This window comes from Zootoca vivipara, chromosome 2, assembly GCF_963506605.1.
Source record: "Zootoca vivipara chromosome 2, rZooViv1.1, whole genome shotgun sequence".
Lineage (NCBI taxonomy): Eukaryota > Metazoa > Chordata > Lepidosauria > Squamata > Lacertidae > Zootoca > Zootoca vivipara.
In genome coordinates, this window is record NC_083277.1 from 91,584,220 (window position 1) to 91,599,481 (window position 15,262).

At 42.0% G+C, this 15,262-nt stretch overlaps 1 protein-coding gene across 6 annotated transcripts in view; it reads left to right on the forward strand.

Annotated features, from left to right (window-relative positions):
* Positions 1–15,262, forward strand: part of RECQL5 (RecQ like helicase 5) — a 52,850-nt gene that overhangs the window by 28,478 nt on the left and 9,110 nt on the right. For 5 of the 6 annotated variants that reach the window (XM_060271843.1, XM_035104477.2, XM_060271844.1 and 2 more), the window contains 8 exons: positions 3,724–3,951; positions 6,297–6,393; positions 8,651–8,687; positions 10,252–10,310; positions 10,867–10,940; positions 12,129–12,222; positions 13,802–13,936; positions 14,259–14,899. In XM_060271843.1, the coding sequence (XP_060127826.1) occupies positions 3,724–3,951; positions 6,297–6,393; positions 8,651–8,687; positions 10,252–10,310; positions 10,867–10,940; positions 12,129–12,222; positions 13,802–13,936; positions 14,259–14,899 (1,365 nt within the window). Of the gene's footprint in view, positions 1–3,723; positions 3,952–6,296; positions 6,394–8,650; positions 8,688–10,251; positions 10,311–10,866; positions 10,941–12,128; positions 12,223–13,801; positions 13,937–14,258; positions 14,900–15,262 lie in introns of those variants that run through there. The other variant, XR_004691902.2, reaches the window with a different exon arrangement.

Sequence of the window (15,262 nt, forward strand, 5' to 3'; positions counted from 1 at the left end):
AACGTTTACCATGAAATCTTGGCACAGGCTTAAGTTGAACAAACCAATTGTCCCTTACCAAGATGCTGAAGTGAGCATGAGAAGAGGTAAAAGTCAGCCTTACCCTAGTAGTGTTGCAGAACCAGCCGTCCCTTTGTCCTCCGTGTTTTTCTTTCTGTTGTCATTTCATGTCAGCTCCCCCCCCCCACATTTTTTCACCCTCTCTGCTTCCTATCTCTTTCCTCCCTCAACTCCTCTTTTCCCTGCTGCTGACAGCCAGCTGCTCTGTGCCTGCGCTTTCTCTTTCACCCTCTCTCTCTCTTTTTTTTGTTGTTGGTCGTCCTGGAGATGTGAAGTTTCATATTACATGTGCACCAAGGAGGGGAGGATCACTGACGGAGACTTGCAGTTAGCACAAACTCCCCAGTGCAGAGCTCCTGAAACCAACACTTGTTACACGTTCATTGTGTAACTCTTGATTGTGCATAAAGTTTCTTCTCTTATTTTTATTAGACCTCTTTCCATGCAGCCTGGGTGAGTGTTGAGGGAGCTCCTTTCCCTTTATCTGCCTGTATATTAAAGTGATTTGCTTTTCTGCAGGCTACTAAGTTCTTTATTAGCTCCCAGTAAAAAATCTACAGCTATTCTGTAAAGAAGCCAATGATAAGGAATACGAGAACTTGCAGCGCCTCTTGGACATAAAATATGTGGAAACATTTGAACTCCTACGCTTTTCCTAGTGTGTCTCTTCAAAAAGACAAAATAACTTTGGATTTTTCAATACGTCTAATTCACATTAAAGTCAGTGTTCTAAATGGTCTTAAATTGAATTTGTGGACAGCGACTGTTTGTTGGCTTTTCTTTAAACAGGTAATATCTTATCACCTGAAAGGCTGTTTTAAGCTGGAGTGGGTATCTGATGGCCTTTGGGAACACCTAATTAAATAATCATAGAATCATATCAAAGAGTTGGAAGGCACCCTGAGGATCATCTAGTCCAACCCTCTGCAATGCAGGAATATGCAAGTGCCCCGGACGGAGATCAAATATGCAACCGTGGCATTATCAGCACCATACTCTTACCAACTGAGCTAAAAACATTTGTGCTGAATGAAGGTTAGGGTTAGAGAAGGAGGAGCTAGGCTAAGAGACATTGGGTTGCACCCAACAAAGTTGTTCTGTTAGTGCAAGAACTTTGGCCTGTGCAAGAAGACTTCCTCGCCCCAAATCTGTTCCATGGGGTTTGGGAAAGAAACTCCAGAACAGATTGGGGGGGGGGGGAGAAGAGAGAGTTGTGTTGTGCAGATGAAATTCCTTGTGCTAAGGGAGGACTTTGTTGGATACAGCCCAGTATGCCAGAGGCTACATACAGCTTTGCTTGCCTCTGAAAGAACCAGGGGCAGGAAGACTCCATGGAAGCCGAGACAGCTGCTTGAAAGTTCTTGGCAGGGGATGACATCCTGACATTCTCCCCAGAGTAAGCACTTCCAAAGGGATTGTGTTGGTTAAGCCCTATGTGCTTGTCTCTGCTGCAGGTGATATTTGATGTCATGAAGGAAACCTGCATGTTCATTCTCCATGAAGGATATTTGGGGTGGTAATCCTCTGCTATTTTTCTGCAGGTGCAGAGTGTCTACCCTCTCCTGCCCTGTCTTCTTCTATTTAAGTCTCTGTATGAATATCCCACTTTAGAGGGAGATTGTTCCCCTTTATGTCATAAGCAAAAAGCTCTGGATTTCCCCATATGCCAAGTCAGAACAATGGTGCAATCTAGCCAAGTGACCAGACAGTAATTCTGGCAGACCAACATTTTCCTATCATCTCTGGCAGAGATCCTTTCATAAAGGAGTCTGTAAGCTTAAGATATACCCTTCGCCCTCAACACCAGTTAGAAACATTACATATCCTTTGACTCGCCAGTAGTTTTGTTTTGTTTTTTGCCACTACAGTATGGGTTTTTGGAGGAGCTGTTCTTCTGCAAGCAGTGTTGGGGGAATGGAAGAATGAGTATTCATTTGTGTGTGTTCGTGTTCCTGTTAACTGAAACACAGAAATTATCCTCCTAGCATGACGGAATTATGTTTTGCCTTTCTCGTGTTCTGGAAAACAAAGGATTGACTTGCCAAAGACTCTTGGCATTTCCAGCTGGATAGAGTTAGCAAGATTTTGGAGGGGTATAGGGGGGGGAATTACACACGATAGCCTTTCAGAGGCTGTGAAAAGAGGGCTTTCTTTTAGGCTCAAGAGTCGGCGTGAGTCCGTGCCATTTTGCAAGGGTTATAAAGATAGCTTTGTCGCATCTTTCTCGTTTCTCCATGCAGTGGCTGACACTGGCTCAGTTCTCTCTCTACCTGAGCCAGGGTACCATCCCTTCCTGTTTTAGCACAGTGAGTTCTTAATTTTGTCTGGTGGTGTCTCAAAAGCTGCCAGTTCCAGGAAAGTTATGTTTGACACCTCCCCGCCCCCTGCCCCTTTGCCAGGGTGGTAGGAAACATTTCACATGCTGATTTTAAATACTGTACCACCAAAGTGCTTTGCTGGAATTCTAAACTTCACTGGGATTCAGTGTTGCTCCCACCCCCCACCCAAGCTTGTGTTCAAATTGGGGGGGGGGTGTTAGTTTTAAACTGCTGGGAGCATTTGAACCTCCATTTAGTTATAGCCTATTCAAAAACATATATACATGGGGTCATTTATAGCTTTGGAGTTTTTCCTTCAGATATGAAAAGGGAATGCAAATGGACCTTGGTGAATATGTTTTCCCATCAATATTGTGCATTTTCATTCCACAGTGAAGATTCCAACAAGAGTGGAAAGCTTGGCAAATTGCTTTTTTAAAAATTAGTGATCTGTCATTACTATGCTATAGATGAACTTTAGGGTGTACATAAATGGGCACTGCTAGAAACTGTGGTGTCAAGAAGGAGCATTTTCAAGCAGTGTTTTGATGGAGCTGGGCCCTAAATATTTTGGATTTTATCCAACCAAGTCATCCTGTTCATGCAAGAACTGGTTGCTGTAGGTAACTCTGTAGCTGTTGTGATATTTAGTAGAGCCTGGAAATTAACACACTGGAACAGGATATTTCAGTACACATGGAAAGTTTGCCATCTTTGAAGAATGTGAGCTAAAGGTGAGCATGAAAGGGAAAAGTGACGATTAGCTGGTATTTTGCGTCTGTTTTTGGCAAACATGGCTCAGCCTTTCCCCAGAGGAATACTATTGCCCAAGCAACACAAGAGCTGCTTCATACTGCAAGGAGTTCAATGCATTTTCAGCCACTTGTTTGTTGCCCTCACATGAAGATCGTGAAGTGTGAACCACAATATTTTTCAGCTTGAGTGTGTACCTTGACTATGTTTGCAACTGGTTGTGTGGAGGGCAGTATAAACCAGCCCTGAAACAAAGTTTTCTTTGTTGTTCTTTTAAATGTTGCTGGTATTTTGGAGCGTCATAACTGCTAACATACCTTCTGTTTAAAAGCGAGTAGGAGAGACCGTCAAGAAACCATTTGTGGTTACGAAGCCATGTGCTTAAATATTCTAAAATTAAAAACCAAATTCCAGTAACCTAGAAACTTTGCTTTCTGAATGATTCCCATTGTGGCAGCGTGCCTTGATTATGAAGTTATTTTTCATTTGACCACCGTTATGACACCTATCTAGGCTTGCTTAACCATCTAAGGCAAAGTCTCTTTGCTGCCCCTTTCCCTCAAAATAATAATATTCTGTTTTTGCCTCTTAGTTGTCGTCATGCCGCTATAGCCAACTATTTTGGAGATGCCGTCCCCCAGTGCAACAAGTGCTGTGATTACTGTAAGAATCCAGCAGCAGTGAAAAAGCACGTAGAGGCACTTGAACACACCGGCAGCGGCTGGAATAGAACCTGCATTGGACCCTCTGCTTCCTCTTGGAATGCCTTCGACCCAGACCTGTATGAAGGAGGCAGAAGAGGCATGGGTGGCTTCAGCAGGTATGGGTTTGCTTCTGACTCCAGCAGAAGTGAGTTCTGTTGACAATAATAAGGATTTCTCCACTTTTCTCCCCTATGGCGGAGAAGTCCCGAACCCCTCCCTGCTGCTTACAAACTAAGCCAGGCGCCATGACCTCAGCAGCCACTGTGACTTCACGAATCAGCCAGAGGAGTAGATAACTCCTTGAAGTGTAGCTGAGCCTGGGAGTTGATAGCTGGGCTTAGTAGAACCGACAGAAAATAGGTTAAAAAGAAGATGCTGGTTAAAAATGCGGCATAGATGCCTTTATGCCATGATGCAGCCAGGGGTCAACAAATGTTGTTCTTACTGGCCAGCCAACAATTTGTTGTTGCAGGCTCACCCTCAAGCAGCAAGGTCTTGTATCTGACCTCATGTTTTGTCTCCAAACGGAGGCAGGAGGAAATCTCCTCTTTCTCCAGCAATGAAGTTGGAGAAGAAGGTCAGAATGCAGTTGATGGCTGAAGGTTTGGCAGCAGGGAGAGGGGAGGTGCAACGACAGAGCCTTCCTCTTCCTATGGGCTTGATGGAAGAGCAAGCCAAATCACTCGTGCCTCTCCTGGCAAGCACAGAGCCAAAACAAATCCAAGGCTTTGGCTGAATATTAGGACTGGAAGAAAGCAGGGTTCACCCATTCTGTCCTTTAGCACTAGGTTCGGGGGAAGCCTCAGACTTGTCTCGCTTATCAAAGCCAGGCTCTCATCTCAGCATGGTCAGGGAGATTGTCCATGAGACTGCTTGTCCATGCTTCTCATGGACAGCAGAAAAGTGTGAAATTAGACCTTGGTGTTTTCAGCCGTTCCTCCCTGTTCTGTATTGATACAACAGAGAGCAGTAGCTTCTGGCTAAATGTTGTGCTTTCTAATCCCTCTTAAAGGAGGGATGGGGGCACCCCGGGAAGAGAAAGAGAAAGATCGCCCATGCTGTAAGAAGCAGGTCACTGTCCTCTTTAGCTTCCAAGTGCCCCGGACATTCATCTCTTGCCCTGTTGCCTCTGATTACGGTATCCTCCAGAAAGTGCTCACAGCAGCATGACGGGGGGGGTTTTCAGAAGAATTTGACTAGTGACCGTAAGCAAACGATTCACTGATTTCAATGGGAAAGTTAAGTGTATGTACAGCACCACTTTCCCATTGTGAACAAGAAGATCTGAGAGTGCTTAATTTTGGCTAGATTGGACTTTGTTCTGTTTCATGACCTGCGTTTTGTTCTGGTATGCAGCAGAAAGATCAAAACCAAATGTTAAGTTGCAGTTTTTCTTTTACTTCCCGGTTAAATGAAAAAGTTTGCACTATATTTTTTTTATCTTTTGTTATCCCCTGATCATTGCATGCGCTTAACATCTGTACTTCTTATGAAACAAAGATAAAGCAGCCATATATTTCACCTTTTGTAATTTAATTTTCTGCTCTACTTGACTTGCATATCTTGCATAAACTCATCTGTAAATTTATTCTTCTTATGCAGGGTTGTCTTTAAAGGAAAGTGATCGCTTTTAAGTAGTTAAAAGCTTCAGAACTTTAAAAGTGACTTATTATTTAACACATACGTTTCTGATGCTAACAATTCATAAATGAAGCAGCTTCAGTCTAGAGAGGGTTTGCATGAGTGGAAAAAACACTTCTGCCCTGTCAAATTCCTCTGATTTCCCTGTCCCATTGTAGCTCTTCTGCCCCTTCTCATGCCAGACCAGAGAGGGTCTTCTGGCCTTCAGGAGCAAATTTTGGGGGGCACAGGAGACAGTAGTGGGGAGCTGGGAAGACCCTATTGTCCAAGTGAGTTCAACTCAATCTTCTCTGAATTCAACCGATAAGACACATGGCAAGAGGAACATAGAAGTCCGTGTCGGTTATGAGGAAATGATCAGTTATGGATTGATTTATTTGAGAGAAAACCTGGAAATGTGGCAGTCTCGCCCTGGAATGAAATCTGACTGGGACTCGGGCCCACAATCCTCTGGGATATTGTGATGTACAGTGGACGCTCGGGTTGCGAACATGATCCGTGCGGAAGGCACATTGACAACCCGCAGCATTCACAACCCGCAGCACCGCGTCTGCGCATGTGCGGGTCGCTTCTGCGCATGTGCAAAGCACGATTTAGCACTTCTGCGCATGCACGAGTGCCGAAACCCGGAAGTAACCCATTCCGGTACCTCTGGGTTCGGCGTGGTACGCAACCCAAAAACGCGCAACCTGAAGCGCCTGTAACCCGAGGTATGACTCTTATTTGCTAGATCGAATTTCCTTGATGCCAGTTTAATGTTTGAAGTAATTCTGGGTAACCTTCCTGTTCAGTTTCCAATTGTTTCCGGGTTATTGTTCAGATATGATGAAGACGGTGGGAGTGTGGCTGAAACGAATGAGGACCATCAGAAAAGGGAATGGAACAACTTCTATAAGAGGCAGATGAGTCTGCGCAAGGTATGTTGGTAACTTCCTCTCGGGAGACGGGTGCTATCTTGACAGGTGGGGAAAGGGTAGGTAACAGCGCAATCCCATATGTGCTTATTCAGAAGTAAGTCTCACTGAGTTCACCGTGACTTATTCACAGGTAAGCGGGTATAGGATTGCAGCCTAAGTGTTACTTTAAAAAAAATAAAAAATTTAAAGATTTTCTTGATTTACAGAAATATGTGCAATGTCTCTCGTAACATTTTTGCAAATCATTTTCATTTGTTGAGACATTGGGAAGAAAAGGGGAAAAGAGGTAGATGGGGGAGGGGTGGGGTGGGGTGACGATGTTTCTATTTTGCTTAATATATGTGGGGTTTTTTTTGTCAGCGTCGCTTGTGTAGGTTCTCTGCTGTTCGCTTGTGTTCCTTTAGTGATGAGAGATGTTGGGGTTGGCCTAGGGTATGGTTGTTCATTTGTGGTTGGCTGTGGTGGTCTTTGTTTTGTGGGTGAGTGGGGTGGGTGAGTGTTTTGGATCAGGTTAGCCATATTGATTTGTATGCTGTTGGTGGATTTTTGTCATTGTCTGTTTGGGCTGTGCATGTGATAAAGGGGAGCCATACCGTGAAGGTGAAGGTGTCTTCTTCTATTTGTCCCCATGTCAGTTTCAACTTATTGGTTAATTTTTCTAGAAAGGCTGTTTCCCATACTGTTTGGTACCATTGGTCCATGCTTACTCCTAGCCTAAGTGTTACTGATGCAAGCCATGAGGTCTTTATTGTGTTCTTATGTTAATATGTGAGAAATCATTCACACATTAAAGAACTTACCTTGTTCTGACATTTCTTTGTTAGTTAGAGAATAGTACCTTTTTCTTTCAATTTTTATGATGCTTTACTATAGGGTGCTTAATGAGGAGAGCTCTTAAAGTGGCCCTTTTTGCATATCTCTCTGTGTGCTTTCTTTCTGTCTCCAAGCATTTTCTTGGTTGAATTCACAAACCTTCCTATGTGACTAGAATACAGTCCCATTCAATCTTGAAACCAAACCCCATATGTGCAGATTGGGGACTTTGGGATGGAAAGTGGATGGCTATTCTTGGTGTCTTATTTTCGCACAGAAAAAGAGAACTCCTGGGCTAAATTACTGCTTAATCCTTTGAAGGATCCTTCTAAGACTTAACTAGTAATTTTTAAAAGCCAACTATTCCTTTTCATACAAAAAGGTATGCATTGCAGCTGCAAATTATAAAACGGCATTTTTAAATACAAAAATTGTAAAATTGCACTTTATTGTAGAAGAAAACATATAGATGAGGCAATTAATAGAGACAACTCTAATTATTTGCTCAAACCAGCAGGGAAGAAAATGAATGACCCAATGTTTTATCCCATGGATTCATTTTGTTTCTGCTTTTATGTCTTTAAAATGCAAGGTGCATACAGTATATGTATGCAGCCCACCCATGCAATCAATATATGTGCACACATACACATACAGACTTACACACCCTTCCTCTCATGCTGCCCCACATATTTTTTGCTTTATTCCCTTTTGATTAGTCCAGTTGTTAAAAGAAGGTAGCAATTTTATTTATTCAGTCTACAACTATGAGAAATGTCATAAAATAAGCCATTACTATAAATCTGATCTTACATCTCAAAACAGTGTGAAACCACCTGCTGAACAGGGAGGTATTGTGTTTCTCCTACAATAGTCAGTAAATGAATTCCACTTCTTAAAATTACCTTCCCACTGTCTTTTTTTCTTGTAAATCAGGTTAATTTTGCCATTAAGGCAAATGCCCAGGTTCTATTAATCCATTCTTCTATTGTTGGCAGTCGTTATGTACTAGCTTATAATATTCTTGCTGCTTTCAGCATGTATGAGACTAAATTTATTGTTGTTGGGTTTTTTTTAACTGTACTTTTCATATAATTCAATGAAAAACAAAATTCCGGATCCGTTGGGATATCATTGTAATTCCTGTTATTGAGTTCTTAATATTTTTTGAGAAATGATATTCCCACTGTATGTGGTGAAAGTCCCCCATTCCTTTTATAATGTTTCCAATGCTTACTTAGGTTGTTTCAATTTATTATTGACTCGCACCATTTAACAAAGCCTTAGCAAGCTTTGGCTCAGACTAAAAATTGTTGCGTAAATGTGGAAGGTCTTTTGTGTAAAAAACTCAGATTCTGAATCTAGTCTTGTGTTCCAGCCTATACTTTTAGATACATTTTTCCTGGTTTATGTCATTGATTTTTCTCTCTTACATTTCTTTCAGGGCCAGGAACCTGAAAAAGACAACTTTGTCCCTCCAGGTAAATTTCTGCATTTACTTCATAGATTAGATGCTTCAGACAAAACCTTTATGGTTCTTTCTGGGGATTTTACAGTGACTAAAGTTACAATCTATACAGTATAGCACTATCTGTATATGAAGCTAAAGAGCTTAGGAGTTCATGCTTGACTCAAAGTTAAGTGTGGCCCACAATGATGAGCTTATTGCCAGAAAAATTGGGCTTAAACTTGACTCTAGCAAAAATAGTTGGAGAGGTTGCTATCTGCCCAAATCAATTTCTTACTTCTGTTTCCCATTGCACATGAAAATTATGGGTGTATCAAACCCAATAGCTGCAGTTAATTTACATATTTCAGGCGGTTGTTGATTAACGAAATTGGTTGCGATCAGATGGGTTGGTTTATGACCCTCTTCACATGACGGTGGCAGGAGAGCAAAGAACTCTGGGAGACATTTCAAGGACTTTACTCAATCTTCTTTGTGGTTTAAAAAAAAAAGGCCACAAGAAGTGGAGGCCAGTGTTGGATCTCAAACTCCTCAATCACTGGGTCTTTTTCAAGGAGTTCAAGATGGAGTCTCATATTTATTTATAATGGTATTGGAAATCAGGAAGACTCCCACTACAGCATATCCATTCCTTCAAAACAAACTGAGGAAAATCCCCAGGACACTAAACAGGTTCACACAGTCCATGCTAAAGGATAGAAGGGAAAAGTTGGGAAACTGTCCCCAACCTCACCTCCACTATAATCCCCCTGGCCCAACAACCACTATTCCACTATGCATCTCAAAGCATCCAAGTACAGACCTGGCAAGCCAAAGGCCTATACCGCCTAACCAATTTTAGCAAAAAAGACCTTGAGCTTGTTTGGAGGTTCTGGCAGAGGAGCGCAGCTATTGTATACCCTTGACCAAAGAATGGTACACTCCTTCTGTATGAGACGGTTGTCAGCTTCCACTGATGCACAGGGAGGGAGGGAGGGAGGAGACACCCGCCTAGCCAGCCAGATCAGCCGAATCAACCCTGGCAATCAATGGGGCGATAGATGTCGCAGCCAGATTGCCCTCACACCATTTACAAAAATGGCAACCCTAGATCAGTATGGGAAACACAGGACAAACTAGAGGACACTCAAATACCCTGGCTGACCCATCACCAGTTACATGCCCATCAAATACATTGCCACCTGCTCAGTAGTGGGTTTATTAGACCTCCCTTCAAGAAGATTCTCACAAGGGTGTCTAAAGGTTGACCAGGAATCTTATCTTATACGGGGATAAATTAAACATTCTCTGACTCCTTAATAGAATTTATAGTAGAAAAACACACAAAAGCTCTAAATGATGGCATGGATAGCACCTGTCCTTGAATAATACTTCAGAAAATCTGGTATTTAGGATTTTGGAGATACAGTACTACTAAAACATGTTTTTAAAAAACCTCTTCTAAAAAATACTATCACCACATTGGATACTTGTCTAATTTATTATTTTTAATGGCTATATCCTTCTTGTACCAACTCATTTACCGCAATAGGTAAGGCAACATGTCAGAAAATGTTTGTGTATCTGTCTCATTGTAGATGCTGATTGTCCCTTGAAGGATGCAGCCAGCAGAAAAATAGCTAAAATCACAGTGAAGGTAAGAAGGGGCTGTGATTTGGCAAGAACAAGATTACTTAAACGAAGCTCCTTTCCCCTCCCCACCTGGATTACGACATGGGCGTGAGAAATAACTGGCAAGAAAATAGCACTGATGAAAATGGGATGAAGGCATGAAAGTGTGGTGTGGTGGAATGCCTTAAGAGAAGGATGGCATCTTGATCTATATTAGATTGTAGCATAGGAATGTAACGGGGGTATATTGTCCAGTTTCAGTTGGCAGGTTTTAGGAAGGCAAATAAATTGGAGAGGATGCAGAGACAACAGCAGATATTATAGAGCAGCTGGGAAAAGATTACTCATGTCCATATAGTCGTGAAAGAAAGTTTGATTATTATTATTTTTAAAATTTGTATACCTCCCTACCTCCGAAGATCTCAGGGAGATTCACAACAAAAAATAACAATACAAAAAAATTATATTGAGAATACTTTACATTATTTGTACTGTCCCAGAACTGCTGGTTAGAATAGATGATGCTTCACTTTCCTTCTGCAATCTGAAATTGGCTCCCATCTCTTCTCTTTCAATTTTAGGCTAGAGAACACTGTCTAAACATGCTGAAAGAAGCACTGAGCAACAACCAGGAAGCAGCACTAACAAGAGATGGGTAGGAAGTTATTATCTAGTCTGAGAGCAGCCCCATAGATCTCCGTAGGGCAAGCAGTGGGCATTTATGCAAGCCAGTGCGTGGCACTCGGGGCTCATGTGTCATCCAGCCCTCCCTTCATGAGCTGTGCAAGCCTCCCATTCTCTGCAGTGGCTCATGTGCTTTCCATGTGCATACTTGTGCACATACAGTGGTAGTGATGGGAAGCAAGGAAAAGAGGGCTCCTGCATATGCAGGCACTGCGCCAGTGCTGGATCAAGTTATATACCTTAACCTAATTTTATACGTCACAGTCATTTGCAAAATGCAGTGTTGTGGTTTGAAATACTTTCTCACCCAGCAGTAATATTGTGCTGCAGGTTCCAACATTTTAACATCTCATTCCCTCTCACTGCTTTTGGGAGCATGAGAAACGCTTCTGTTGTTTTAAGGTAGTTTTTAAAAGAACAATTTTCTGTCATTTTATTAGTTGTGTTCTATTAATGTGTTTCTACAGGGTGAGTCTTTTAAAAGAGGCCCCGTGGAACATGTGTACTCTGTATCCACGGGGCCTCTTTTAAAGGACTCACCCTGTATATGTTCTAAAGTTGCACTGGGAAAGGTTTTTTGTTTTGTTTTTGTTTTGGAAGGGGGGCTATAAATAACTTCAGGTTCATGGGGAAGCTGCTTGAAACTTGTAGATCAAAACTTAAAGCAAGTTGAGCACTTCAAGTTAAATGTCATACTTTAAATTAGAATCCAAAAATCATTTCTGCAATATTTTCTGAATAGGTTGAGGTGGGGTTGCATAAATGAATCTTAACAGCTACAACCCTATTTTTCTGTGAAGCTTGCAGTTCTCTTTAGTTCCTGCTAGAGGGTAGTAATATACCACCCAACTTATTATTTTGAAACCACAGAGGAGGTTGTGATACTTCATTGATAACTGTAGAAATACCTTCATAATAGAGTAAAAGTAATCCAGAGGGGGGAAATATGCTCTTAGACCGCTGTCTTGTGCCCTACCTCCCAACTGCACACACAAACACCGCATTAACCATAAGTTTCCACCAATAGTTCTGCACCCAGATTTTAATTGTTAGTGCTCCAGTCTTTCTTCCATAGTAATGAACCTGACAGGAGTTGGAGAACTTCCTCTGTTATTGGAGAAATATGTCTCACTGCAATTGATCAAACTGTGTGTTTCAGCTCAGATGTTCTAATACATGCCGTGGAAATGGAGTATGAAGCTTTCCAGGCCAGTAAAATGGCAAACCTGTACAAGGCGACTGTTTTAAAGAAGGTAAGAAATAGTTGGTAGTTTTAATGGGCTAAGTGGGCTTCATTTGATCTCCCTGATGTGTTGGTTTCTCAAATATGCAACTCTGCTAGGGAAAGTGGCTAGGCATTTTCTGTGTGTGTACTATGGAGAAAACACTGCTTACTCCATCTTTTCCCATTGCTGTCTTAGAAGAGGGTGTTTGGGCAGACCCTTAATTTCCGCAGGCTAGAACTCAACTCATGCAATGCTATCAAACCAATAGTCACGTAAATTCAACTAACAAATATACCAACAATGTAACTGGCTGTGTTTGACTATATACATTCTTTATACATCATATAAACATAATTTATATGATTGTTTCTACTCAAGTAGATAATGTGAAAAGAGTTGTGTGAGTTATGTTTATATGATGTAGAAAGAATTTATATAGTCAAACACAGCCAGTTACGTAGTGGGTATATTTGTTAGTAGAACTCAACTCAAGCAAGGCTCAGTTGCGTACTTTGGAGAATAGGCCAACAGTTTTGACAAGACATCATTCTGAAAGCATTTTGTTTGTTTTTTAATGAGCAGTGGGTTTTGAAACTATATGGTTCTGCAGGCTCCGTGTAATTCTGTGTTGCTTCTCAAGAAATACAAATGGGCTCTAATTCATAGCCTGCTTTCCACTGATGGTCACTGAGGTGGTAATTCTAAACCACTTGAGTTATTGTCTTGACCTTCCAGATGTATAAATCCATACTTTGAGTGGCTTTAAGCATTACAGAAAAGTCCATTGCTCCAACTGCCTAATATACAGTCACTTCTGCCTTGTCTTGGCAGTGCTCAGCTAACACCTGGAGCAGTTTTTTGTACACCACTTAGAGATATTTTAAAATACATTAAGCAGTATAGAAATTACCATATTTTTTCGTGTTTAAGACTAGAGTTTTGTTTTGTTTTACTAAAAAATAATGTTAAAAAGGTGGGGGTAGTCTTATACATGGGGACAATCTCCCCTCATTTTCTTAATTTTGAGCCCCCCAAAATAGGGGGCATGTTATACAGAAAAAAATACGGTAATCAATCAACTTAGTGCCAGAGTGAGGATCTGGTTCTGGCGGCCTGGCTCTACCATTCCCTCCACCTCCTGTGAGTCAACAAACTTTGGCTGCAGCTCATGCTTAGTGAAGAGAGAGCTTAACTACAGCCCCGGTTTGGATCAAACGCTAAGCCAAACTTTGGCTTAGCTTAGTGCAGCAGCGAAAAGTACCAGGAAGGAACAAAGCGCCTGCCAGCTCCTCTTGTGCAAGTCCTGCAAAGGTGTGGTTTGGCTTAGTGTGACATGCGAGCCAGGCCTGTAAGTGCAAATGAGAAGCAAGTAGCTGAAGTAAATAACTGAAGTTCATCCAAGCTTAGAATGTTACAAGAATGGACCCTATGCTGTATTAAGGCATTACTGGTCACTGAGAGAATTAAGGGTGGTGCGAATTCCGCATTAATTAGTTTGGAGAAGAAGAGCAGAATTTGTGAACCCTGTGCTTGCTTTGTGTTGCAAAAAAATGCTGTGCGTGAGAGAGCTTATCAAGACAACTTTCCCCTTTCTTGTTACATAAAGGTCACCGAAATTAACAAAGCTTCCAAAGATGGGGAGCTGTATTCCACCCTCGGAGTCAATGGCAGTTCCAAGTTGAAGACTGAACCAGTGGCAACAGCTGATGATGGCTTCATCCCCGCATCCAAGGTCAATACGGTAAGTGCAAATAGGCAATATTAGAACCTTAAATAGCATTCTCTCTCTAAGTGATTTTGCAGCAGCAACCTGTGTCCTGGTGTCTATGAGGTTTCCATTTTCATAATTTCTTTTTATGTGGGCTTCCAGCAGTCTTCCTTTTCCTGTCCCATTGCTTTTAATTTTTTCTCTATGGAAAACATTAAGGTGTGAGGTGGTCTTTGAGTTTAAGGCGCATCTACCGTTTGCCTGGACTAGGATTTGATTTCCAAGACAGAAGGCAGGTAGGCAAAAACTAGCCCTCTAGCTACCTCTCATCTCATCTCATTTCTTTCTAATGCAGTTCAAACCCAAGAGGGTGGGGATTGGATTTCGGAAATCATCTGATGTATTCCAGTCAGCTTCAGAAGTTCTGGGTGCCAAGGGAGATGATGGAGTTAAGCCTCTGAAGGAGGACATTAGCCAGGAGAGAAGCCACCACTGTGACCCTAAGCATATGGACATTAATGGCACACTTGAGAGAGAGGCGGAAGTGGCTGAAGAAGTTTGCCAAAATGTCATGGAGGTTCCTCAGAAGAAGGGGCAGCAAAGCACCTCTGATGCTATAGCCTGCTTGGGAGTTAGTCCCACCAAGAAGGGCAAACCCAGTAAGAAACAGCTGCTACTGGCAGAAGCAGCTAAGAAAGACTCTCAGAAGATAGCAAAATTCTTCTCCATCCCCAAAGCAGGGTCCTTGGCATCAGAGCTTGATTTGGCAGAAGAGAACAACTGCTACCATGATGAACTACCTCAGTTTCCTTCCCAAAGAATGTGTGACGAGAAAGCAGAATTTCAGGAAACTGAAATGGTCTCCAAAGAAGAAACAGCTAGCTCATCTCATGTGGAAGAGGAAGAATCAGAAAAAGCAGCAGAAGGTCTGACTGTTAGAATTCCTAGCTCAGGAACAGAATCCTCATGTTCAGGATCAACCTTTGGAAAACCGAGGTGAGGGGTATCTTTCCTTGTTGTTGCTCTTCCCCAGCCTCCCAACTGATACTCACCCAATTGGTAGGTTAGAAGAAAAGTGATGATTCGTAAGCGGTGCCTTCACAATTGTATTTAAGACTCAGGCTGAAGGCAGCCGTTGAATTGACATACCTCTGATCTGGACCGTTGGCAAAGGCTTTTAGAACAGAAGCAAAGTGAGCTGTAAATCAGGATGATGGTTAGAACTGAGTTTGGAGTTGCAGAAGCAGGCATGGGTGTTAACTATCTGTAACTAATTTCCACAATAATAATTAATATTGCTATTCGAGTAAAATCTTTCTGAACAGCAAAGGGATGATAAGTATGCTTGGGTTGCTTAAA